Source organism: Schistocerca cancellata, chromosome 1 (genome assembly GCF_023864275.1).
Source record: "Schistocerca cancellata isolate TAMUIC-IGC-003103 chromosome 1, iqSchCanc2.1, whole genome shotgun sequence".
Lineage (NCBI taxonomy): Eukaryota > Metazoa > Arthropoda > Insecta > Orthoptera > Acrididae > Schistocerca > Schistocerca cancellata.
The window spans coordinates 937,503,562-937,529,685 of record NC_064626.1 but is presented as its reverse complement, the minus strand read 5'-3'; the positions used below and the strand labels follow the sequence as shown (position 1 = coordinate 937,529,685).

The 26,124-nt window shown below is 40.1% G+C and overlaps 1 protein-coding gene across 1 annotated transcript in view; it reads left to right on the top strand.

Annotated features, from left to right (window-relative positions):
• The window catches only part of LOC126191473 (transcription elongation factor SPT6), a 169,841-nt gene that overhangs the window by 33,408 nt on the left and 110,309 nt on the right, over window positions 1–26,124 (top strand). The window contains exon 6 of the mRNA XM_049932355.1: window positions 18,838–18,975. Within this exon, the coding sequence (XP_049788312.1) occupies window positions 18,838–18,975 (138 nt within the window). The remainder of the gene's footprint in view (window positions 1–18,837; window positions 18,976–26,124) is intronic.

The window sequence follows — 26,124 nt, the reverse complement described above, 5'->3', positions numbered from 1 at the left end:
AGTCATCTGGGCCATGGTTGCACCATAACTTTCCCACGGTCTATTTGTGCAAGGTTTTATGAAAAAGGCATGTGTCCCCATCATTCTTACACACTCACACAACAAAATATAATCTAATCATAATTTTGACCGATTTTTGTATTTCGTAATGCACAGTGATGACAGTTTTGAATAGAAAGTTCTAATTAATTGATTTTGTGCACTGATAAATTTGTAATGGCTTCAAATGATAATGAAAGTCAATCTGTATTTATTCCTGGCTTGGTTTTAAAAAACAAGCATTGGTTTTAGGGCTTTTAGGTAATTTTCTCTATTCTAATTAATTGATTTTGTGCACTGATAAATTTGTAATGGCTTCAAATGATAATGAAAGTCAATCTGTATTTATTCCTGGCTTGGTTTTAAAAAACAAGCATTGGTTTTAGGGCTTTTAGGTAATTTTCTCTATCTCCGGAAATCTTGACAGCATCTTTCCATTAATAACAAAAGGCTGTGTACCAAATTTGAACAAAATCGGATAATAACTAATATGGATTATTTAGATTCGTAGAGGGTATGAATCTTCGGATCGACTGACTGTTACACTATGCAGTTCTCATGGCAGGCAGGGTCAGCTGCGCTGTGAGTAAAGCGACAAAGAAAACATAGCGCTCCTGCAGCCATCATACCAAACGGCTGCATGCCTTACTGCAACAAATGTCATCTCATTATAACGTGCTGTGGTACAGCGCACACTGACGCAAACACAATTCACACACACGACCACAGTCTCTGGCAGCTGTAACCAGACTGCATGCAACAGGGCATTATGGGAGAGCCATTTGGGTGGGGGTAAGGAGGAGGCTGAGGCGGGGAGGGGTGGCAGGGTAGGGGTGGGGGGTGGGGAAGTGCTGTTGAGAGCAAGCAGGGACAAGGCGGAGAGTGGCGCAGCTAAGGGCAGGGGAGAGGTGGGGGGGAGAGGGGGAGGTGTGGTTAGGGGGAAAGGAGAGAAGTAAAACAAAAAATGGATGTGTTGGTGGAAGAGAGGGCTGTGCAGTGCTGGAATGGGAACAGGGAGGGGTTGTAGATGGGTATGAAGGTTGATGCCAGGAGGGCTTCGGGAACATATAACATATTGCAGGGAAAGTCCCCACCTGCACAATTCAGAAAATCTGGTGTTGGTGGGAAGATCCAGATGGCACAGGCTGTGAAACAGCCATTGAAATGAAGGAAATCTTGTTGGGCAGTGTGCTCAGTGACAGAGTGGCCCAGTTGTTTTGTGGCCACAGTTTTCAGTAGCCATTCATGTGGATGGACAGCTTGTTGGTTGCCAAGCCTACGTACAGTGCAGCTCAGCAGCTGCAGCTTAGCATTCAGATCACATGACTGGTTTCACAGGTAACCCTGCCTTTTATGGGATAGGTGATGTTTGTGACAGGACTGGAGTAGGTGGTGATGGGAGGATGCTTGGGACAGGTCTTGCACCTAGGTCTATTACAGGGATATGAGCCATCAAGCAAGGGGTTGGGAGCAAGGGTTGTGTCGGGATGCACGAGGATATTGTGCACATTCGGTGGGCGGAGGAACACCACTGTGGGAGGAGTGGGAAGGATAGTGGGTAGGACATTTCTCATTTCAGGGCATGATAAGAGGTTGTCATTCCTGCACGCTCCCAACAGCACTTTACCATCCCCCACCCCTAGCCTGCTATCTTCCCCCTCCCTGCTTCAGCCTTCTCTCTACCCCCACCCGGTTGCCTCTCCCATAATGCCCTGCTGCTCGCAGTCTGGCTTCAGCTGCTAGAAACTGTGGTCGTGTGTATGAGAGTTGCTGTTGCATGTGCATGTGTGTATATCGTCTATTTTTGACAAAGACCTTGTTGGCCGAAAGCTAACTTTCCAGCAGTCTTTTGTTGTGCCTTTCTGCAACTCAGTATCTTCGCTATATGGTGAATTGTAACTGTCCTTTTTATTAAATAATTCTTGTGAGTTGTAATTATTTGACCACATTCTCATTCACTCCCATTTCACATTGTTTCCTGAAGAATCTATAGTACCTTTCTATTAGTGTGATGGTCATTTATTGGTCTTTTTAATCTACATTTGTTTCTGTGTGCAGCTAAATAATCTCATGAGACAATATTGAGTCATTATACATTTGACTTTCAGTTCATACTTCGTTATGTGTAGTGTTGAATGGAAAGATAGTGAAAACCAGACTGAGAGAGGCAAATATTTATGAGCAGAAGGGGAGGCAAAATATAAGGGGAAGGTGTCAAGAGTGGGTCACAGGTAGTAAAGCAGTATGAAATGTTTATGATTGAATTCAGAGATGATAGAAATGAGTGGAGTGAGAAGTAAAGTATGAGAAAAAGAGCTATTTGGTATAGGAGAGAGAGAAGGAGAAAAAAGGGGATATATATATATATATATATATATATATATATATATATATATATATATATATATATGTGAAAAACAAGTTCAAAGAGGAGACAGGGGGCTAATACTGAGGGAGAACAAATAAACAAACAATATAAAATTCGAAAAATATGCCAATAGAGGAAGTATATGGGAGTGGTCCAAGCACTGATAGGTTAAATATAGGAACATAATGGTATGAGAAGATATGATGGAGAGTAAGTTTTGAGCTTGGAGTTTAGGGAAAGAAGTACTGTGTGGGAGGATCTAAATTGTTTTTCTTGAATAACTCAAACAACTAGCTTCTAACAAAAATGTTTTCCAGTAAAAGAATAAACTGCATTAAATTTTCTACAAAAAAGCTCCTAACAGTTAACGTGTTGCAGGGGATGGAAAAATCACAGGCTATTAAAAATGGTGTTTTAATGGTATAAAATTACTATTTACTGTTAAATGAAGTGGGTTGAGAACAAATATTAAATGTGTGTATCATGTGAGCTTTAGTAGGGATAAATTGTGTTGCAAGATAGGTGACCAGATTGTGGTCATGCAATTCCCTCTTTTATAGTGCCACAAACTGAGGAGTAAGCAGACAATTCCCCACTCTATTTACCCACTAATCTCAAGAAGCAACTATAGGCTGTTCCACAAAGTTATACTGACCCTCTGCAGTGACCTGATGAAGAACTAGCAACAGTGCACAGACATGCCGGGGGTGGGGTGGGAAGGGTCATGGAGGAGGGTGTTTATTTTCCACAAAGTACATCGACACTACATGGCAAACAGATATGAGTTACTAATAATACTAATGCAAAAAACACATGTGGACAGAATCTTTGTAAATCTCTGCACATTGTTCTTATTCGTCTCGTGCAGCAGCTCTGACATTCTTCTGCATCAGGTAATTTCCTCCTCCATGAGTGCTGCTACTTTTCAGTTTACAGACAAACTATGCCTCCTCAGCATTTCCTTTCCAGCTGTATTATGTGGATAGTCAAAATAACTTCACTGAGCTTTATATAGTGTAGTTATTTTCAGTTTATGAAATTAGTATTTATTTTTAGTTATTCAGTAAGTCAAGAGCTGGACTTAGCAGCTGTATACCACACTGGAGAGCATATCCCAAGTGTAATGTGGTGTCGATACATATTCAACAATGTCGATTTCATTATCTCCACCATCATTCGCTGGAATACTTCTCACGGTATAAGGGATATCAAATCCATCATGCCAGCATCAGCCTTCCCAACATCTCAAGAGGTTCCTCTGTAACAGAAGCAGGTCACCTAGGTGTCGTTAAAGTTCAGACATTTCAGTGTACATTGAACATTGCATTGCAGCAAATTACTGTTCTAGATATGAACATGATCAGTCTCATTGCATCAGACATTCACATGCATTGTGGAAGATATGCTGTGGAAGTGTAGTAAGTGGCTCTAGTCACTGCAGTCCACCCTACAAGATGTGTCATTTCTGACTGGAGGAGATTTATGCAGTCTACCAGTAACACAATTAATGTTGAGAGACGTGCAGTAACTTTCTGGTCACTCATTAACTCACCATCAGGTGACTTACAACACAGTTACACAGCTTGACAATATGCTGTCAACGATAGACATCAGGAAGTTGCCATATTTACCTTTTCAATTCCTTTCCTGCCAACACTAGAAAGATTTCTGACAACATCGTATTACAAATTTTACACTTCTCAGCTGTTGTTTGTAGGAACATATTTTAATAAAAGCTCACATAACTGCAAATAAATACTCATTTAATAAAATGAAAATAATTCCACTATATAAACATGAATTCAGCGAAGTTATTTTGTCTTCTTATATAAGAGAACTGGACAGAAAATGCTGGAGAAGTATAGTCTGTCTGTAAACTGACAGCGAGCCGCGCTTGTGGTGGGGAATGCTGCTTTTCATGGAAGAACGCTACAGCTTTTGTATGGAATGATAAAGAATAAGTTTCCCCTCTAGCAGTTTAGAACAATGTCCAGAGATTTATGTAGATTCTGTCCATGTGTGTTTTTGGTGCTAGCACTGCTGGTAATTCATATCTGTATTCCATATGATGTTAACTCATCCTGTGGACCTACGAAGGAGAGGATTGCATGACTACAATCCATTGACCAATCTTCCTTCGTGCTTCTACTCTCCACCCTGTTCTAACTCCAAAACACAATTTCTCTCTTAGTATGGCTCTATTGTACTTAAATGTACACACGGATAATATTTGTTCGTAATCCACTTCATTTAACAGTAAAAATTAAGTTTATATCATCAAAAAACTATTTTTGGTAATCTGTGGTTTTTCCATCTCATCCAATGTAAAATGATTAGTCTCAGAGAAAAAAAGTGTATAGTACCTTTTTTGTAGAAAATTTAGTGTAGTTTAATTTTGTACTGTAAAACATTTTCTCTGGATGCCGCAGTTTTTGTTATTCAAGGAAAATATAAAAAAGTTACCTGTAAATAGCACCCCTCTAGACTCAACCCATCATTGGGAATTTTTAGTATTTTGTTCATGAAACTCCCTCCTACCACTGTATAAAAATTTGTTTCTACACTTTTTTCCTTGTAAATTTTTTTTTTTTTTTTTTTTTTTTTTTTTTTTTTTTTTTTTTTTTTTTTTTTTTTTTTGACTACACTATGTATGCTGTAGAACATATTCTGCAGATGGTTACTGGACATCTTCAGCGCAGACAGTTTTCCTGTGGCCATTTGTGTATTCCACCATTGAAAGCCTTGCAATAAACATCAAGTTTGTGGTTTTTACAGTTTAAGTTTTCAACAGTATGCACATCCAAAAACTTTGTATAATCTACCAGATTTATTATTTTTGTTGGTACACTACATTAATGTGTTCAGTATTTTTATGACAAGGAATTGCATGAGCTATCTTTATTTATTTTCAAAGTTTAAAGTTAGACAGTTCTTGGTAAAACGTGTGAAGTGTTTAACAAAAATACCATTTACTGTTTTCACTGCTGATGATTCTCTTCTCGGCTTGATAATTTACATTTGAAACAGTGACTGATTCTGCCATCCATTTGAAAGGCAGGATGTGTCTCAAAATCTATGGTTCAACTTAAATGTGTTGTATAAGATATTCACACCATGTTTGGCTTTTGTGATACTACCTCACAAAGCTTTTATGCCATTCTCTCAATTTCAACATGTGCACTTTTGGTGATGCACAACATCCAATCTGTGTTCAAGCTCCATCCACACTTGGCGCAACATATCCATATTAACTGTGGCAGTAGCAGCAACAATTTCGTTCTTAAAATCGCTGGAGTAGTTGGTAGGCATTTGGTAGGCTCTGACCATGACATACCCCTAATGAAAGAATTCCATTGGTGTAATATCATGCAAACTAGAAGGGCAGGGAATTGGACCACACCTACCAATCCAGTGAACTGGAAACACACGATCTGAGCACAATGTGCCCTGCTTCCTGTGTGCACAAAATTCCTGTAGCACCTGTGTATCAATGTCGATGAGGACAGTTGCTTCCTGTGCCATGTTTGGAAGTTCCTTTGAACCTGTTTGCCTGATTTGGGTCTGAATAAACAATCCCATACACTGGGCCTTTTCTAGAACTGTTTTCATTATGCTTCACTCGTGACAACCTGAAACATGATGAAACGAAGCTTTATCTGGAAGCTGATGACATTTGGCTGCTTTAAAACAATTTCTTAATTTGCTACCAGTTTTGGTCAATGATCATTGTCTGGCATCTAAATCAATGTTAAGAAAATAGAAATGATACCAAAACCGCAATTTACAAAGTGTCATAAAGACACTAAATTCAGAATATAAAAAAAAAAAAAAAAAAAAAAAAAAAAAAAAAAAAAAAAAAAAAAAAAAACAAATAATAATTGACAAAATAATTCCATTGTATAGATAAAAAAAAATCCACTCACCAAACGGTGGCAGAACACACAAACACAAAAGAAAGTTATAATTAGACAAGCTTTCAGAGCCAGTGGCTCCTTCTTCAGGCAGAAGGGTTGAAGGGCAAGGAAGAGGGGTGAAGGAAAAGGCCTGGAGAGGTCTAGGAAAAGGGGTAGATTTCAGGAAAGTCACCCATAACCATGGTTCAGGAGAGACTTGCTGGAAGGGATGAGAAGGAAGGACTGATTGTTGGGGATTGCATAAATGAGCTCATGCAAATTGCATGCCAATAATCTTGAACCATTAAGTCTCATTAGCTGCCAGATTCATGAATAGTAATACAGAAGAATAGTAACTTTCCCACATCAACAACCTCTATCAGCCCCACACAACAGGAAACTGGACATGTGTAGTCTGAACCTAGCATGAGTAGCCAAGCTAATTTTAGCCTCAAAGATAACATCACAAATATGTTCAGTCAGTATAAATCATGACACACATAGATAATTTTAAGATAAGAAACAACCACAATTACAAGAATTACAGTACAGTCATAAGAAATATTTGTAAAAAAAAAATCACAAGCATCGGTTATCCAAAAAAAATTAAAGGAAAATAAAAAAAGTGGATTTTTAAAAATAGAATTAATGATTAATGTACAGGTTGATGCAGTTACAAGTAGCCTGCCTCCCCTTTGAATGTGAATGCAATATTTAGACTTCTGAAATAGAGTAAAAGCTACAACAGAGGACAGTTTTATGCAGTAATTGATTGTCAGCATTCTTCTGTCGGCATTTCAGTTTCTTTCCTCAGTAAAGTTAGTTTCTCTTTGCGGTCTGCAAAATTACTTTCTTGGTAGAAGAAAGAATTGAAATTGTGGAGGCATATGTGAAAACAGATTCAGTTAAGGCAGCTCACAAATTTTTTGGGGTCAAGTATCTGGATAGAGAACTACCAGCAAAAAGAGCAATGCAGAGTCTGACACAGTTGGTGCATCTATAGATCTGTGCAAAATGTAAAACAACAAAGAAGTCCTTCAGTTTGCACATCAGAAGTTATTGCAGACATTTGCAGAAGAATTATTCAGAGACCAAAGAAGTCTACATGTAAATTGGTCCAACAGGTGCATGTAAGCAGGAGGAGTTGCCAAAGGATATTGAAAAGTCGTAATTTGAAGCCATACTGTGAGACAGTTGTGCAGCAATTACTGGAGGATGACAGACGTTTGTAGATTACTGCATGTGGCTTTTTCACAATATCAGCAATGGTTTGTTAGACCCTTTCCATTGTATTATTCGTGATGAAGCATACTTTCATCTTTCTTGTCTTCATCTTTCTTGTCTTCATCTTTCTTGTCACCTGAATTCACAGAATGTGATGTACAGGGCTACGGAGACCCCTAACATTGTGTGTCAGCAGCAACTGTTTGATGAAAAATATCAACATTTGGTGTGGTGCAACAGGAATGCGCATCATTGGACTGACATTTTTTTTACACAACCCTCAACACAGTTGCATATATGGTGATTCTGACATGTTTTGTGTTCAACTCACTGATTAAGAGAGACAGTACTGCTTCTTCCAGCAAGATGGGCAACAAACCACATGTATCCCTGGAACGAGTTTATGATGTCTGCACTGAGGAATGAATTGTCAGCAAACATTTATGGCTACCATGTTCTCTGGATCTGACAACATTTGATTTTTTCATGTGGGGATACTGGAAGAACAAGGTATATGAAACAAATCTGCATACAATACAGGAACTGAAAGAGATCATCAGCTGTGAAGTGGCTGCCATCGATATCTGAAATTTACGCCGGGTGTATCTGAATGTGCTTAGACGTGCACATGTATTGATGTTGCGGGGGGTCACTTTCAGCATTGTCTATGAATGTATTTTTCACGATAAATGGTAATTCCAGTTCAGCTCTTTGTTTCTTAATTTCACTGCATTTCCTTTATATTTACACGGGCTGCTATTATCTGCACCACCCTTTAGAAGCACATCACAATGTACTTCCTGTTTAATAGCGATTGCATGACCATAAGGTAAAGAATGTAACCTGTGACAAAAATCTCCTGAAACATAACTAATGTGCCAAATTCTGAGTACAATGTATAATTAAGTACATCATATGTCCCAACATAGAGGGACTGAGGAACAGATGATTAAGAAAAGGTTCCCAGTACATTATTGGGAAGCTACATCAACTAGGATAGAAGGGGAAATAAACTTACCAGGGTTAAATAATATGAATTACACAGTGTTACAACTCAACAGCTTAATACGGGATCCTTAAGTGATATTATGCAAAAGGCCTGTCAGTACAAGCATTATTTCATGTCCATATGTGTTTCTACATTAATGTAGCACATGACATCTAACTTAAGAGGAATTGTACAGAATACATGTTCCAAGAGGGATCAGTGTGCAATGTCAAAATGTGAGAGATCAATATGGAATGCCAGAAAAACAGCAAATGAGCTTATAAAACTTATTCCAAAAATGTGGGAGAATAAGGGTCCTCTGGTTTAGGCACTTGAACATTGTGAAATGTGTGACCAAAAATTGATAACTTAAGTAGTGGATTTTTTGGGAAGTGGCTATAAATCAACTAGACATCTTTGTGATTACTAATGCTAAGTCCAGACTCCATGTGTCCAGGTTCCTGTTGTGTATGCGTGATGAAGGTTGCTGACATGGGAAAATCATTGTTCCTTTGTACTGCTATTCATGAATTTGACAGCTAATGCGATTTTATTGTTTAACATTATTGATATGTGCCTTGCATTAGCAAAGAGTGTGGTTAAAAGGTGTTTTCCATTCGCAATTGTGAGATAGTATCATCATCCCAATCTTAAACCTCTCAAAGACACAACATATATGACAGCTGTCACTTATTAGCCTCACCAACATGCTCTGCAAACTGCTTGAAAGGACAGCAGTCTTGCAATTATACTGTTTCCTTGAATCACAGGACCTTTTGGCCCCCTATCAGTGCAGTTTCTGTGAGGGATGATCCACAACCAACCAGGTTGTGGGTGGGCTGGCAGAAGCCATGTGAGAAGCTTTTTCTGAATGCCAACATCTTAGTGACGGTCTTTTTTGACATGCATAAGGTTTGTGACACTACTTTCATCAGATTATTCCTTGGAGAGCTCTTGTTTGTTCCGAGATAAAAGCAGACCAACCCATATACTTTCACTTCTCCTTAAATTGTTTCTCAGCTGTGGCATCATATTGCTTTCAGTGGCACAATTGTATCACTCCTTCATAATTTCATAAATCGATCAAGTTTCTGGGGGGGGGGGTCAATGAACTGCTGACCGAGAGACTAACCACCTTACTGTTTACTTCTAAATCCCCAACCAACCAGTAACCTTATGTTACGTTATGTTCTCAAAAATTTTGGATAATGGGACAAGAGTGAGACTGGCCAGTAGTTATTGACCAGTGTAGGTTCACATTTTTTTATTGAGAAGCTTAAGAAATTTTCATTTCACTGAATTTCCATTAGATTTTTTCTTCTTCCTCTTTTTAAAGTGTTGATACAATTTTCTTATCTATTTTCAAAAAGTGATCATAAAAAATCTGCAACATGTGGACTGTCTTCACAATGCTCCATTCTCTGTAATGGAAGTATTGTCATCATTCCCTATCATTGTTTTAACAGTATTCAGTATTGGTTTCATTTCACCTACATTTACATACGACTCCACAGCCCACCGTATGGTGGATGGTGGTCAGTACCCTGTACCATTTCCTGTAATTCCCTTTCCTATTCCACTCACAAACTGAGAGAAGGAAAAACAACTGTCTATATGCTTCTGTATGAGCCTTGATTTCTTTTATCTTTCCTTCACAGTTCTTATGTGAGATATATGTTGATAGCAGTTGAATCAGTCTGCAGTGTCTGTTGCTAGTACTGTTTCTCTTAACTTTCTTTGGTAAGGATATCAAACACTTGAACAGCACTTAAGAATATGTTGAACAAGTGTTCCATATGTCATCTCCATTAAAGATGAGCTGCACTTTCCTGAAATTCTCCTAATTAACTGGAGATGTGACTATAAAGCATTGCAACAGTAATGCTGCAGTTGAACACTACTGGATTAATTTTCACACTCGTGTTCTTTAACTTGTTCCCATAAAGAGCAAGCTGCCATTCATCACACCAAATGGAAATGCCCAAGTTGTCATCCTGTAGTATAGTCGCTCGACAGTGACATTTCCCTGTACACTACGGTATTGTCAACAAATAGTGACAAATTGCTGCTCACCGTATCCATCAGATCTGTCAGTTTCTGACAAGATATGTGTACTTTTTTTTAGAATTTTACTTAATATGGTACAGTATATCAGAAAGAAGTTTCACTCTATAGCAGAATGTGTGCTGACTTCAAACTTCGTGGCAAATTAAAACTGTATGCCAGACCAGAACCTGAAACTGGGACCTTTCCCTTTTGCAAAAGACTAATGTCCCAGGGTTGGAGCCAGGTCTGACACACAATGTTAATGAGCCAGAAAGTTTCATGATACAATAGTGTATGAAAGTATTTTAATCTTTACTTGTTGTGACCATTTAGTAGGTGTCCCATTCTGAAGATAAAAGATCTCTTTGAAGACATTCTAGTATTGCATTTAATATTCTTTTGTGTTGATGGGAAAGGTGGCAGCGGGAGAACTACTTTTCGAAATGAATACAGACTTATTAAAAAATATGTTCAATTCAGAGCTGGCTGTGTGGGCTCTTTGTAAAGTTCACTCAAGTGAACTCAACATTTTAAAAGCTTTCTCAAAAATCTTCCATTGGTTCGTTGTTGTTGTTGTTGTTGTTGTTGTTGTGGTCTTCAGTCCTGAGACTGGTTTGATGCAGCTCTCCACGCTGCTCTATCCTGTGCAAGCTTCTTCATCTCCCAGTACTTACTGCAACCTACATCCTTCTGAATCTGCTTAGTGTATTCATCTCTTGGTCTCCCTCTACAATTTTTACCCTCACGCTGCCCTCCAATGCTAAATTTGTGATCCCTGGATGCCTCAGAACATGTCCTACCAACCGATCCCTACTTCTTGTCAAATTGTGCCACAAACTCCTCTTCTCCCCAATTCTATTCAATACCTCCTCATTAGTTATGTGATCTACCCATCTAATCTTCAGCATTCTTCTGTAGTACCACATTTCAAAAGCTTCTATTCTTTTCTTGTCCAACCTATTTATTGTGCATATTTCACTTCCATACATGGCTACACTTCATACAAATACTTTCAGAAACGACTTCCTGACATTTAAATCTATACTCGGTGTTAACAAATTTTTCTTCTTCAGAAACGCTTTCTTTGCCATTACCAGTCTACATTTTATATCCTCTCTACTTCAACCATCATCAGTTATTTTGCTCCCCAAATAGCAAAACTCCTTTACTACATTACGTGTTTCATTTCCTAATCTAATTCCCTCAAAGTTTTTATTTCTTCTCCATGGATTTTAATACCTACTCCGAATTTTTCTTTTGTTTCCTTTACTGCTTGCTCAATATACAGATTGAATAACATCGGGGAGAGGCTACAACCCTGTCTCACTCGCTTTCCAACCACTGCTTCCCTTTCATGTCCCTCGACTCTTATAACTGCCATCTGGTTCCTGTACAAAATGTAAATAGCCTTTCGCTCCCTGTATTTTACCCCTGCCACCTTCAGAATTTGAAAGAGAGTATTCCGGTCAACATTTTCAAAAGCTTTCTCTAATTCTACAAACACTAGAAACATAGGTTTGCCTTTCCTTAATCTAGCTTCTAAGATAAGTCGTAAGGTCAGTATTGCCTCACGTGTTCCAACTTTTCTACGGAATCCAAACTGATCATCCCCGAGGTCGGCTTCTGCCAGTTTTTCCATTCGTCTGTAAAGAATTTGCGTTATTATTTTGCAGCTGTGACTTATTAAACTGATTGTTCGGTAATTTTCACATCTGTCAACACCTGTTTTCTTTGGGATTGGAATTATTATATTCTTCTTGAAGTCTGAGGGTATATCACCTGTCTCATACATCTTGCTCACCAGATGGCAGAGTTTTGTCAGGACTGGCTCTCCCAAGGCTGTCAGTAGTTCTAATGGAATGTTGTCTACTCCGGGGGCCTTGTTTCGACTCAGGTCTTTCAGTGCTCTGTCAAACTCTTCACGCAGTATCGTATTTCCCATTTCATCTGCATCTACATCTTCTTCCATTTCCATTATATTGTCCTCAAGTACATCGCCCTTGTATAGACCCTCTATATACCCCTTCCACCTTACTGCTTTCCCTTCTTTGCTTAGAACTGGGTTTCCATCTGAGCTCTTGATATTCATACAAGTGGTTCTCTTTTCTCCAAAGGTCTCTTTAATTTTCCTGTAGGCAGTATCTATCTTACCCCTGGTGAGACAAGCCTCTACATCCTTACATTTGTCCTCTAGCCATCCTGCTTAGCCATTTTGCACTTCCTGTCGATCTCATTTTTGAGACGTTTGTATTCCTTTTAGCCTGCTTCATTTACTGCGTTTTTATATTTTCTCCTTTCATCAATTAAGTTTAATATTTCTTCTGGCACCCAAGGGTTTCTACTAGCCCTCGTCTTTTTACCTATTTGATCCTCTGCTGCCTTCACTACTTCATCCCTCAGAGCTTCCCATTCTTCTTCTACTGTATTTCTTTCCCCCATTCCTGTCAATTGTTCCCTTATGCTCTCCCTGAAACTCTGTACAACCTCTGGTTTAGTCAGTCTATCCAGGTGCCATCTCCTTAACCCTCCAGCATGTGCGTCAACTTTCATGACACCACTAGTCGCGATGTATCTCGTGGTTACGTGCGACGATTTTTGTGGTTTTTGGTTTGTTTACAGGTTCTTTTTCTTTTGTTTTTATTTTAAATTGCAGTTACCTTTATTGTTACAGATTTTACAAATACAGAAGTGAACACCAGGCTAATTACACTTTCAAATTAACAGAAATATTTGACATTTTGTAGTGGAGAAGTACATGAAATTCTTTTAAAAATTGATTTTATTATAGATACAAATAAATTATTGAACTAATCAAAGCATGTCTATTTTTACTGATTGCCCTCTACAGAAAGACATTGTTCACAAATTATTTTTGCGTGCTTTTGCAAACAAAGAAGTGTACCGCATTTTTCACATGTATACTTGCTGAGACAAGTCTTTTTTGTCTCCCTGTAGCATGACTAGCACCTTTTTCTTTTCTTGTTTTCTGATTCCAACGATTGTTCAGCGTTTTCTTGCTCTTTTCCTTCAGGTTTGTACTTTACTAGCATTGACTTTATATCATCAGGTAGAGTCATAATAAGAGCTCTTCTTTTGAGATGATCTTGCAGTAGAGTCAGAGCCAAAGTCTTGAGGTACTCGCGCCAATTTGAGTATTTATTCTTGTTGCCCAAGAAAATTACTCTTGAGTTGATGCCTGCAGTGTTCAACAGGTGGAAAAAAATCACCATAGGCCATCTTCTTGTTGACCTAGCTACATTATAGGTTGCACAGAGTTTGTCAACTACATCAACTCCAGATTTGGTGTCATTATAGTGTAGAATAATTGCTGGTTTTTTCTCTAAATCTTCGGAAACCTCACTTTACGATACATGCATACTCGAAAGGACGACAGTTTTCCCTTTTTTTCGGGACAATACGACGCAAGGGTTTCATTCTTGCTGTAGCCAAATACGCTATCATATTGCTGTCTACTTTTTGGTGCTACAAAATTCGGTGGCAGTTCCTTATTGCTTTTTATAATTGTGCCTACAAACGACAGTCTCCTTTTATGCAGTTCTCTTACTAACTCCAAACTAGTGAACCTGTTATCTGCTGTAATGTTTCTACCCGTCCCATATATTGGTTCGGCAAGTCTCAGAACTACTTCGTTGGCAGAGCTGTTATTCTGAAAGGGTCCTTCTGGTTGTAATCCACAATATATTTCCATGTTGTAAGTATAATAAAGCTTGGCATCACATAGGCAGAAAATTTTGATGCCATATTTAGATGGTTTGGATGGTATGAACTGGCGAAATCCACACCGGCCTCGAAATGCTGGTAGCTGCTCATCAACTGCGACGTTCTGACTGAGGGAGTAATGTGTCTTGCAGTTGTTCAAACACATGGTGAACATTTCCCTCACGGCTGCTAATTCGTCTGTCTTGCGCCGTTCTTGTCTTGTGGCTCCATCATCAAAACGAAGACATCTTATTAGGAACAGGAAACGTTTTTCGGACATGGTCATTCTAAAAATATTCAGACCAAGGTCATCTGCTGTCCAGAAGTTGTGAACATTCTGTCGCCCACCACGGAACACACCAGTCAGGTATAACAAGCCAAGAAAGGCTTTTATTTCGATTGCGTCTGTGTCCTTGCAGTCACTCTCGCGAGCAAAGTTTCCTTTTAGATCAGCTATACGCCTGTTAGTGTTGACCATAATTAGATCTAGGATATCATTACTGATGAATGGGCTCCAGCAGTCAATTTCAGTTACCATTTTCTTTGCGTCTCCAACTACCCCAGGCAGTTGGGTTAGTATATTATGAGGCCATGTCTGTGTTGCTTTCCAAGGCACTTTCCTCCATTTAGTTCCATCCTTACCTAAAATAAAAAAATAAGTACATTACACCATTATTAGATATTGTTATTATTACAATCTGAAAGCATATTTATTGTCTTTTCTACTCACCAAAATAGTAATGTTCATCAGTTTCCTGCGCTTCATTATTTTCCTCTTCATCAAATTCATGATCTGTGTCTGAGTCAACAGATTGTGTTTCGAGTATAACTTTGGTTTCTCGATCAGTTTCTGCAAGATCATCTTCATCTTCAATGGATACCTCGTCGTCGAGAAGAAGGTTAAGTACTTCTTCCAAATCCTTAGGATTTTCTAGATCATATTGTTTACTCATTTTGAAAGAGAGCAAACGTAGCTACAACGAAACGTTGCTTCATTTAGAAGACAACGCAACTGTCGACTTGCGTACGCTGCAAACAATGCAACAGCTGCAGTCATAAGCAGCGACAAAGCATTACCCGAGTAGGCGTGCTGTATCTGAGAGATACAGGCAGTACACGTTCCCACACCTGACTCATTTATGACCTTGTCAGTATCGGGGTAAGACTGAAATTCATGTGAAGCAATAAGAAAGGTATGACACAAGATGTCGTGGGCCAGCAAACCGTTACCACTGTTAATTGCGGTAATATTAGAGAAAAAGTAGGTCATGTATCTCACAGATACATGCGCGACTGTCGGAGGGTTAAATTCCCACCTTTTTGCGGTTTCTTCAGTTTTAATCTACAGTTCATAACCAATAGATTGTGGTCAGAGTCCACATCTGTCACTGAAAATGTCTTACAGTTTAAAACCTGGTTCCTAAATCTCTGTCTTACCATTATATAATCTATCTGATACCTTTTAGTATCTCCAGGATTCTTCCATGTATACAACCTTCTTTTATGATTCTTGAACCAAGTGTTAGCTATGATTAAGTTATGCTCTGTGCAAAATTCTACCAGGTGGCTTCCTCTTTCATTTCTTAGCCTCAATCCATATTCACCTACTACGTTTCCTCCTTTTCTTTTTCCTACTGTCGAATTCCAGTCACCCATGACTATTAAATTTTCATCTCCCTTCACTACCTGAATAATTTCTTTTATCTCATCATACATTTCATCAATTTCTTCATCATCTGGAGAGATAGTTGGCATATAAACTTGTACTACTGTAGTAGGCGTGGGCTTCGTGTCTATCTTGGCCACAATAATGCGTTCACTATGCTGTTTGTAGTAGCTTACCTGCACTCCTATTTTTTTTATTCATTATTAAACCTACTCCTGCATTACCCCTATTTGATTTTGTATTTATAACCCTGTATTCACCTGACCAAAAGTCTTGTTTCTCCTGCCACCGAACTTCACTAATTCCCACTATATCTAACTTTAACCTATCCATTTCCCTCTTTAAATTTTCTAACCTACCTGCCCGATTAAGGGATCTGACATTCCACTCTCCGATCCATAGAACACAAATTTTCTTTCTCCTGATAACGACGTCCTGCTGAGTTGTCCCCACCCGGAGATCCGAATGGGGGACTATTTTACCTCCGAAATATTTTACCCAAGAGGACGTCATCATCATTTATCCATACAGTAAAGCTGCATGCCCTCGGGAAAAATTACAGCTGTAGTTTCCCCTTGCTTTCAGCCGTTTGCAGTACCAGCACAGCAGCACACGTTTGGCCTCTCAACAGATACCCCTTCGTTGTGGTTGCACCTACGGTACGGCCATCTGCATCGCTGAGGCACGCAAGCCTCCCGACCAACGGCAAGGTCCATGGTTCATTGGGGGGGTTCGTCATTAATAACTTTAATTATTTCCTTGGGGTGTTTCTGGACTGTACATGTGGCTATGTTATGTGATGTGACTGACTGTGCATCATAATCTGGCTATCCTTTTACCATAGGATAGCCATCTGCTGCATGAATACCTTATCAGTTAGGGCATCACTTTCTTAAGCTATTTCATTAGGGAAACTTATGACTGATACTAAATTGTAAATGTCAAGTACACTCATTCTCATAAATTAAGGATAATGCTGATACATGGTGAAACAATGCTGTGGTGGGCGGTTTGCGGGGTATGACCATGCGGCCATGTGGTGCATTTGACCTGCGGTCATCGCATGGTGGCACTGGCAGCAGTCCGCATACTCAGAGGTGTATTGGTGCATGTCAGAGTACAGTGCAGCGAGTAAGTGTGCAGACATTTTCAGACGTGCTAATGGTGACTGTGTGCTGGAAATGGCTCAAAGATCACATATAGATGCGTTTATGAGGGGCAGAATACTCGGTCGACTGGAGGCTGGTCAAACTTAGCAGGTCGTAGCATAGGCCCTCCGTGTGCCACAAAGTGTGATCTCAAGATTATGGCAACGATTACAGCAGACAAGAAATGTGTCCAGGCGCTACAGTACGGGACGTCCACAGTGTACAACTTCACAAGAAGACAGATATCTCATCATCAGTGCCCGCAGACGGCCACGGAATACTGCAGGTAGTCTTGCTCAGGACGTTACTGCAGCCACTGGAACAGTTGTCTCCAGACATGTAGTCTACAGACGACTGAACAGACATGGTTTATTCACCCGGAGACCTGCAAGGTGCTTTCCACTGACCCTTGGTGACAGGAGAGCGCGTAAAGCCTGGTGTGAAGAACACAGTACATGGTCATTGGGCCAGTGGTCCCAGGTTATGTTCATGGTCGAGTCCAGGTATAGCCTGAACAGTGATTCTCACCAGGTTTTCATCTGGCATGAACCAGGAACCAGATACCAACCCCGTAATGTCCTTGAAAGGGACCTGTATGGAGGTTGTGGTTTGATGGTGTGGGGTGTGATTATGATTGGTGCACGTACACCCCTGCACGTCTTAGACAGAGGAATTGTAACAGGTCAGATGTATCGGGACGTCATTTTGTACCCGTATGTGCACCTTTTCAGGGTGCAGTGGGTCCCACCTTCCTCCTGATGGATGATAATGCGTGGCCCCACTGATCTGACATCATGGAGGAGTACCTTGAAACAGAATATATCAGGCAAATGGAGTGGCCTGCCTGTTCTCCAGACGTATATCCCATCGAGCACATCTGGGATGCTCTCGGTCGACGTATCGCTGCATGTCTTCAAACCCCTAGGACTCTTCAGGAGCTCTGATAGACGCTGGTGCAAGAATGGGAGGCAGCTGCTCGACCACCTGGTCCAGAGTATGCCAACTTGTTGTGTGGCCTGTTTACCTATGCATGGTGATCATATCCCATATTGATGTAGAGTACATGTGCAGGAAACAGTGGCATTTTGTAGCACATGTGTCTCGGGGCGGTTTTCTCAACTTATCACCAATACCATGGACTTGCAGATCTGTGTCGTGTGCGTTCCCTACGTGCCTATGCTATTAGCACCAGTTTTGTGTAATGCCACCTTGTGTGGCACCACATTCTGCAATTATCCTTAATTTATGAGCATGAGTGTAGATTCTTTCAGCTGTACCTTTAATGTTGTAAGATTTGCTGTTAGTGAGGCTAGAATAAGTTGTTTCCAGCGGGTGTATGGAGCAGGATTTACAGCGGAACTGGTTACGCTGAAAGGAGCCAAGGGTTAAGGTGGTTGTGTGGGAAGAAAATCAGTGGAACTTACATTAATATGCAGATACACATTCTAGTTTGCTTTGAACAGTTCATGGAAAAATACTGTTGATGAATTAAAGGTCTCAGGTTTAATATCATTTGCAATAAGACGTGAGGAGTGCAGATGATGGACTAAGTGTATTAGGCTTAGTGCTGTTTGCTGTAATATGTGTTTAACACTTTTGGTTCACCTTGTAGCTCACTGATGGCGTGTATTTTTCCCTGATCATTACTTATATAGTCTATTTCTGTGATTCACTGTTTAGTTTTATCATGTTGATACTTTATTTACTATGTATTTACTACAGTTTTCCATTTCTTATACTTGTAGAGCCCTGCAAGAAGCCCAGGACATTTTTGGTGTGGACTTTGATTATGATGAGTTTGAGAAGTATGGTGAAGATGAATATGAAGAAGAAGAGGAAGATGATGAGTATGTTGATGATGACGGAGAAGATACTGAAAGAAGGTACGTACATGTTGTGTTCCATTATAACTTATTCTGCCATCTCTTGGAAAAAATATGTGTTACTTTTCATTTCACATTATACTTCATAGGTAATATTCTGTTCATCATGTTCCATTACCATTTGCATGTCACATTATTCTTGAGGTTGACTCATATTTCTTCACAGAATCATTCATCTTTATCCAGATATCAAGTTAAGTGTGACAGCATACATATCGGTTTTTATTTATTTGTGCGTGACTAGGGTTGATAGCAATATGCCTATTGATTTTCCAGTTTAAGTATGACATAATAAATGCAGTGGCCATTTTATGAAATTGTAGGCAATGCTGAATACACCAGCTCATATTGTGTGCTTTGAGAGCATTTGATACAGCTGTTGTCTTACTGCCATGCCAGACTGCAAGGGCAATATGGCCAAAACTGTTCTGATGCCATTTTTATGAACCATCCAAACCAGGTGTATTCTTGTTGTTATATAATGTACACCCTTAAGAATTTGCAGGTGAGTGGCTCCCTGCTGGATGTGGGTGGACATGCAGATGATGTAGATAACCAATTTCTTGTTGAAATACTTTGTTAACAATCCTAAACAAACATAGAGCAGAGTGGCTGCAGCAGGTGGCGGGAATGACCCTGAGGCGTGAGTGTGCCAGCACAGATGCCCCAGTGCAGGTGTTCTTCTGGCATGAGAGCATTACCTTTGCATTTTGGCTGCAGCTGCTACCTTCATCAGGAAGGCAGGGGTGGTGGAGCAGTGATTGGTGACCAGGGAAAGGTAGCGGGTCTGCCGTCTGCCCCTGGTGTCAGACATGGACCCCACAGGCTGGGGAGTGGCAGTGCTGAGCTGGCTGGGTCTCCCTGCTGCCTCAGACCTTGTAGCAGTAGTGGAGCTGCTGGCTCCTAGGATTCCAGGCAGCCAGTTAGTGGTTTTTGGTTTGCATCCCAGAGATGGTGGTGGCTGTGTCAAAATTACAGTGCTGGCCAGCACAGACCAAAGTCATACTATTGATCAGCTATTCAGTGATGCTGGGCTGGCCTGGGAGGGATTTAAATATTGCTGTCCAGCAGTGACCATTGAGGAAGTAGCCAAGTTTCTGGGTCATGTCGAAACATCTCGAATGGGGCCAGTGTTCTGGATGCAGATCTCATCACTCAGAAGGAGATCCACGTGAAAGTGGCCCAACAGCAAAAGGTTGCTGCACTGATAGGCCTTCATCCACAGCACACTGATAGGCCTTCTTCCACAGCAGCTGATGGTGACTGTGGCCTGGTTATGGCTCTATACTATGTTGCAGTTTTATGCCATTACATTTCCTTCCTCCTTAAGCCTCATGCACACAATCAAACAATGTGTCAAATTTTACGATGTTTGCCAGATATTTGGCTATTTACTGCACTATTTGATGTCTTAGCAAACATTAAGTGTGTTTGCCATATTTGGCAGAAATTTTGATTGATGGAAAATTTGGCAAAATAGTATATGTTACTTGTGTTGATGTTTTACCACATATGTTTAGTGAAAAATAGTTATATTAAAATTTGTCTTCCGGTATTGTATGTTTCCACAATCATGGAAACTATGATTATGGATAAAAACGAAATAATCACTGGCAGTTACCAAAATGGTAGAGGTGTCACATCTTTCCCAGCCATGTTTTGTGCAGGAAGAGGTTAAGGAGGAGGTCAATATTCTATGCACAGCGTGTAAGCAGGAGTGCAATAAAATAAAAAAAATCGAAGTTCTCAAGTTCTTCCATGGTGACATGTTTAAAAAACAATCATTAGAGGATCAAGTGGAAGAGAATAAATGTTCATGTACTTTTGGCATGTTTCAGTGTGAGGTTGTAGCAGCATTAAACAAGTTCTCATGTGTATATTTCCCTCTCTTTTTAAACCATTCCCTGGACCATCATCTTGTTTACTACTCCTCCTCCTCCTCCTCCAAACACAGTGCCAAAGTCAGTGTTATAAATGCTTTATCTGCATTTGTAGCCATTCCCACTGATGTCAGAATAAAGCACACACAAACAATGTCTGCTTCAGAAATGAGTATAAATTGACAACTTTGTTGTTCATGTTTTGGTTTGTTTGACAAATCCCTGGCTAGATAAGAGTGAATTTGACAAATAATTGTGATAGTTTACGAGGGCCATAAGATTGATGTGGCCCACCAGATTGCTGTTAAGAGTGTCTAGTTGCAACAGAGACACTGATATATCTGTTATTGTCTATACACTTTACATTCTGATGCACAAATTCGGAGCAAACATTTCTTGCATGACTAATCTAATCTAATCTGATCTGATCTTTTTCCCTTGGCTTGTCCTTCTTCCCTTTTTGTGTTATGTTATATACACTGTCTCATTGGTGTGATGCTCAAACTAGCGAGTTTGTAATCTCACTCACAGAGGTTGAATCACTTCTTCATTGGTGGGCCAGATGACTGCTATGGAGGTGCAGGTTAAAGGAAGGTGAAAGTGGAATTCTGGTATCATCAGAATCATGCAGGCTGCTGATGTGGGAAGTTCTTTTGGCGATGAGTTGGTGGCAATGTGCAGTCCAATATTTTTTTGCATGGTCGAGCAGGTGTTCCATCACCACATCACTATTTCATGTGGCCATCATCTGGTCTAGAGAAGCAGGAAGTGGTGGTTCTAGCATGTCATTTAAGTAAGGTAGGTTTTCCTTGGTCAGGTCTCAGAATATAGGTATGACGGTAGATTAATGCTGTTGGTGTTATGGGTTGTGGTTTTGGTGATAATGGTGGTTAACTGGAAAGATGATCTTCAAATGTTCCTTTGTGTGCCAGTTATCAACAACCTTTGCCTCTGCAGTTCTGTTGGTTGTGTGCTGTGTAAATGACCCTGTTCATAGCAGATGCAAATGACAACTACTGGTTTTGGTACTGAAAATAGCCAGTGTGACCCTATCTTTTGAAAGAATTCGGCTTCACTTGTGATGACCTCCTGGACCACTTGGTCACAGGCTTATCGGAGTGAAACAGAGTGTACTTGCATGACTCAGGGAAGTTGTACTTCCTCTAACTCTCCATCACCTTAAGTGACTAAACTGACCTAGCAAACATCCATTATAAAAAATCTTTTAATGCTGAAGTGCAACACACAGTCACACTCATTTACTGGCAAACTACTTCCTTTTGCAAGTCAGCACAAGCACTTTTTCACAAACCACATACTTAGTAAAACAACAAACGTACTGCACCATGCAACATCAATGTTTTTCTTCTAAACTAATTTAGACACACTTTAAGGTCTCACCTGTATTGCAAATAAAAGTTTTACCAGAAAAATTCTTTTAACCTATTACCTAAACAAAATGTTTCCTTTGCACTCACTTGTGGATCTCCTTCTAAAGCAAAGCATAGACATAATCATAATATATACTCACAAATATCCCTAATAACTAACACAGAAACACAAAAAAATAGCTTCCAAATCTTATGGCATATGGGCATGTTGGAAGAACTGATTCAGTTGTCTAGTTTTACTTTTCTGTCTCATATTGTCTCCGACCACTTCCCTTCCCCTTTGGAAGGAGCTGCTAGCAAGAGAGGCAGTGCTTCTGGTTCATCATGAAATGGATGAATTCTTCCTACATACACCACTGTGCTTCATATCAGAAGTCGTAGATTAATGTTAACCAGAAACATCATATCAGTTACTTGATAAGGACCTCAGTAACAAGACATGAACTTTTTAGTTTTTCCTTTTGGCATGTAAGAGTTAGATAGCATTACCCACTGTTGGATGTCCTACTTAGGCAATTTTGCCTCTCTATTGTGAGTGCCTTCCTACATTCCAAGGGCCATTGTAATCTACTTTTTAACGTGGTGCCATGTACTTTTTTACCTTTTAACAAAATTCCAAATGAAGATATGCCCTATTTTTGGATAGGCTTGCAGACTTGGAAAGGTGAGGGCATTTTTTGGCCAAAAATAACCTTATATGCTGATAAACACACATTTTTGCGGATCTTTGAGTTCTGTGCTCCTACTACATATAGTAGTAGTGTGTCTCAATCATTATGGCTACTACTTACATAACAACAATTTCCCTATAATATGATGTTCCCTTTCAGTCATGCAATTTGTTTTCAGATGTAGTGCACTAGTTCGTAACTTTCTTATGCATATTATTGAACACAATTGCGTCAATAACTCAGTATGTAAAGGTAATGTCTTGGTCAGTTATTACGGCCTCCGGCATTCTGAACAGTTGATTTGGCTTGCAGTAGTGGCCAAGAAAAGTGAGAAATGATCAGTTACAGTTTATGCATATCAATTCACTGTTGGTGTTTGTGCAAAGGAACCCAGAATGTCCATTCTGATTATTTGGAATAGTCTGTCCACCTCGGAAAATCTTTGTAATGGGATTTACTGATAACTCAGCTCAACTCTTTGAACTCAAGAAATGCATGTCTTGATGTGAAACTGTACATCTTGCTTCCTTGTAGGCTACCAATAATTTTCTGCAACATGGTGCTCTGTGGCACATCATCCGCCCTTCCAAAATGGAATCGTGAGCCTGCCTCAGTACTTCGTCCAGTGAGCTTGCTGGCACAACTTATGTGGCAGCTGCATCGTGTTTGCTTGTACAGCACTCTATAATCAGAGCTGAATTGAGTTTGTCTCACAAACTGCAAACGTGGTCCGTGGCCTGAGCTCTTCACCATTCTTCTGTTCTTATCCCAACACATTCTATTCATGTATTTTGTGACTAAGTCTGTCCTTGTTTCCATGAGATTTCCCAGAATGATGTACAACCTCAAAATCAAATTCACTTAGCCATAAAGCCAGTGGATCAGATGACTGGTTGGATCTCTTAGTCCCAGAAGCCATTTCAGAGCTGTGTGAGCCATTATGATCTAAAAATGTTGCCTGTACAGATAATAATGTAAATAAGTGATGCCAAAAATTCGAACAAGTATTTCCTTTTCAATAGTTGAATAGTTGTTCTCCTTCTCATTGAGCTGTCGAGATACAAGGGCTATTGGGTGTTCTTTCCCATCTACCCCTTGACTCAAAACATGGCCTATAGCAAGGTTGATTGAGTCATGTGACAAAATTAACTGTTTTTGATAGTCAGGAAAATGGAGGGTGAGACTGGTGGCCAATCAATCTTTTAATTGTTCAAATGTTGCTTCACAATCTGGATTCGAGTGATACTTTACTTCCTCCTTTAATAACTGTGTAATGGGTCTTGCTAAATGTGCAAATTATGGAATAAATTTTCCGTAAAAATTAATGATCCAAAGATATGACTAATTCCTTTACTGTGCTATAAAAATTCTTAATGGCTTGTTCAAGTCAGGGGTTATTTTTTACTCAGTGTTGGCCAATAATATTGCCCAAGTAGTTGGCTTCCTGTAACACAAAGTAGCGTTTTCATAAACTAAGTGTCGGTTGTGCCATATGTAACTGATCAAAGATCTCATGTAGATGCGACACATGCAGGTAGACACGCATTGTTTCTGTTTCAAACCCTGTAGCACCCTGTGTAACAAGTATTGGAAAATTAAGTTGCCTGTGCATTTTTCAAAATGAATGACATCTGACAGTACTGTTACTGACCAAATGTAACCAAAAACACCATTTTAGGTCGATCATCCAGTGATACCTCTAATTAGTGGTACCTGCTTCGTAAATCCATGGTGGCAAAGTAAGGGCATTTTTTCAGATTGTCTAATGTCTCCCTAATTTTTAGCACTGGGTAAGCATCCATGACTCTCGATTCATTTAAAGACCTATAGTTGCAGCAGAATCGATCAGCCTTCTTACCACTGGGGACTTCTTTGGAATGATGATGATAGGTGCTGCATAGGGATTGGTGCTTTCTTCTACAACTCCACTCCGGAGCTGTTGCACAATAAACTCCTCCACCATTGATTATAGATGGTGTAGTACTTGGTATGGTTTTTGTTTGGCTCGTTCCCAGTGGCAATTCTATGCTGCACTAGCATAGCTGGCAGTGGGCTAGGTGGGGTAAACAATTCTGTGTAATCCTCCAATAATATCTCCATGTTGCCCCGTCACGTCCTTTAAGATGTGACACCTTTCCTCTTAGTGTGATTAAATTGATACACTCCTGGCTTTGAGTATTGTACACTGTAATCTCTATTCAACGCCTTATCATTCTAACACTTGTAAGTTGGCTGTCAATGCACCTCTCAATAGCCTCATAGAATACAGTTGAAACCCTTTGTTATGGCTCATAATCAATCATAGATCAGTGTGTCTGGAGCAGGCAAATAGCAAGTGGTGGACCAAGTGTGCTGGCATGGATACACCAATACAGGCATTAGTGGATGGCAGCACACAGTTTTCTACTACCTCTGCATTCTGGTGGATGGTTGCTAGCTTCAAAAGGATGGGGTAGCAGCAACCAATTATAGGCAACAGGGCTGTCCCGGGTATTGAGCATAACACCGCAGGTAAAGGAGGGGTGATGCTCAGCTGAGTGTCTGTTGCAGTATGTCTTGCACCATGTGGCAGTTGTGGGTTGGCTGGCTACCACGAGCCCAGCAGTCAGTGGTTTGTGTCCCAGAGATGCCATTGGTGGCTGCATTACATGTACAGTGCTGGGTGGTACAGACTTCATCATACTAATGCCCAGCTGTTCAGTTATGGGAGGCTGACTCTTGGGAGGGGGCGGGGTTAAATACCACTGGCCTTTGTGGAAGAAGTCATGTTTTTGGGTCATATCGAAACATCTTGAACGAGGTCAGTGTTCTAGGTGTGAGTGTCAATGCACAGAAGGAGGTCGATGCGAAAGTGATCCGACAGTGAAAGGTTGCTGCATTGACAGGTCTTCATCCGCAGCTGCTGCCAGTGACTGCAACCTGGTTACGGCTCTGGACTATGGTGCAGTTTTATGCCATTACAGTTTGTTTGTGTGAAATTGGTTCCAATTGTGGCCTTGACAACATTTTCTTGATAATAGCGAATGCTTCTGTGGAAGTCATGAAAGTAGTGTTTTTTTCTGCCTTTTGAAACTCTGCAATGGTGCCAAAATGCAAACATTTTAATTGTAACACCATCTACAAGAGGAGATACTGATATGAATAATAGTTTGTGGATGGCGATAGGTGTCATAGTGGTGTTACCCCTTTTGAAGAAAGGCACCTGTG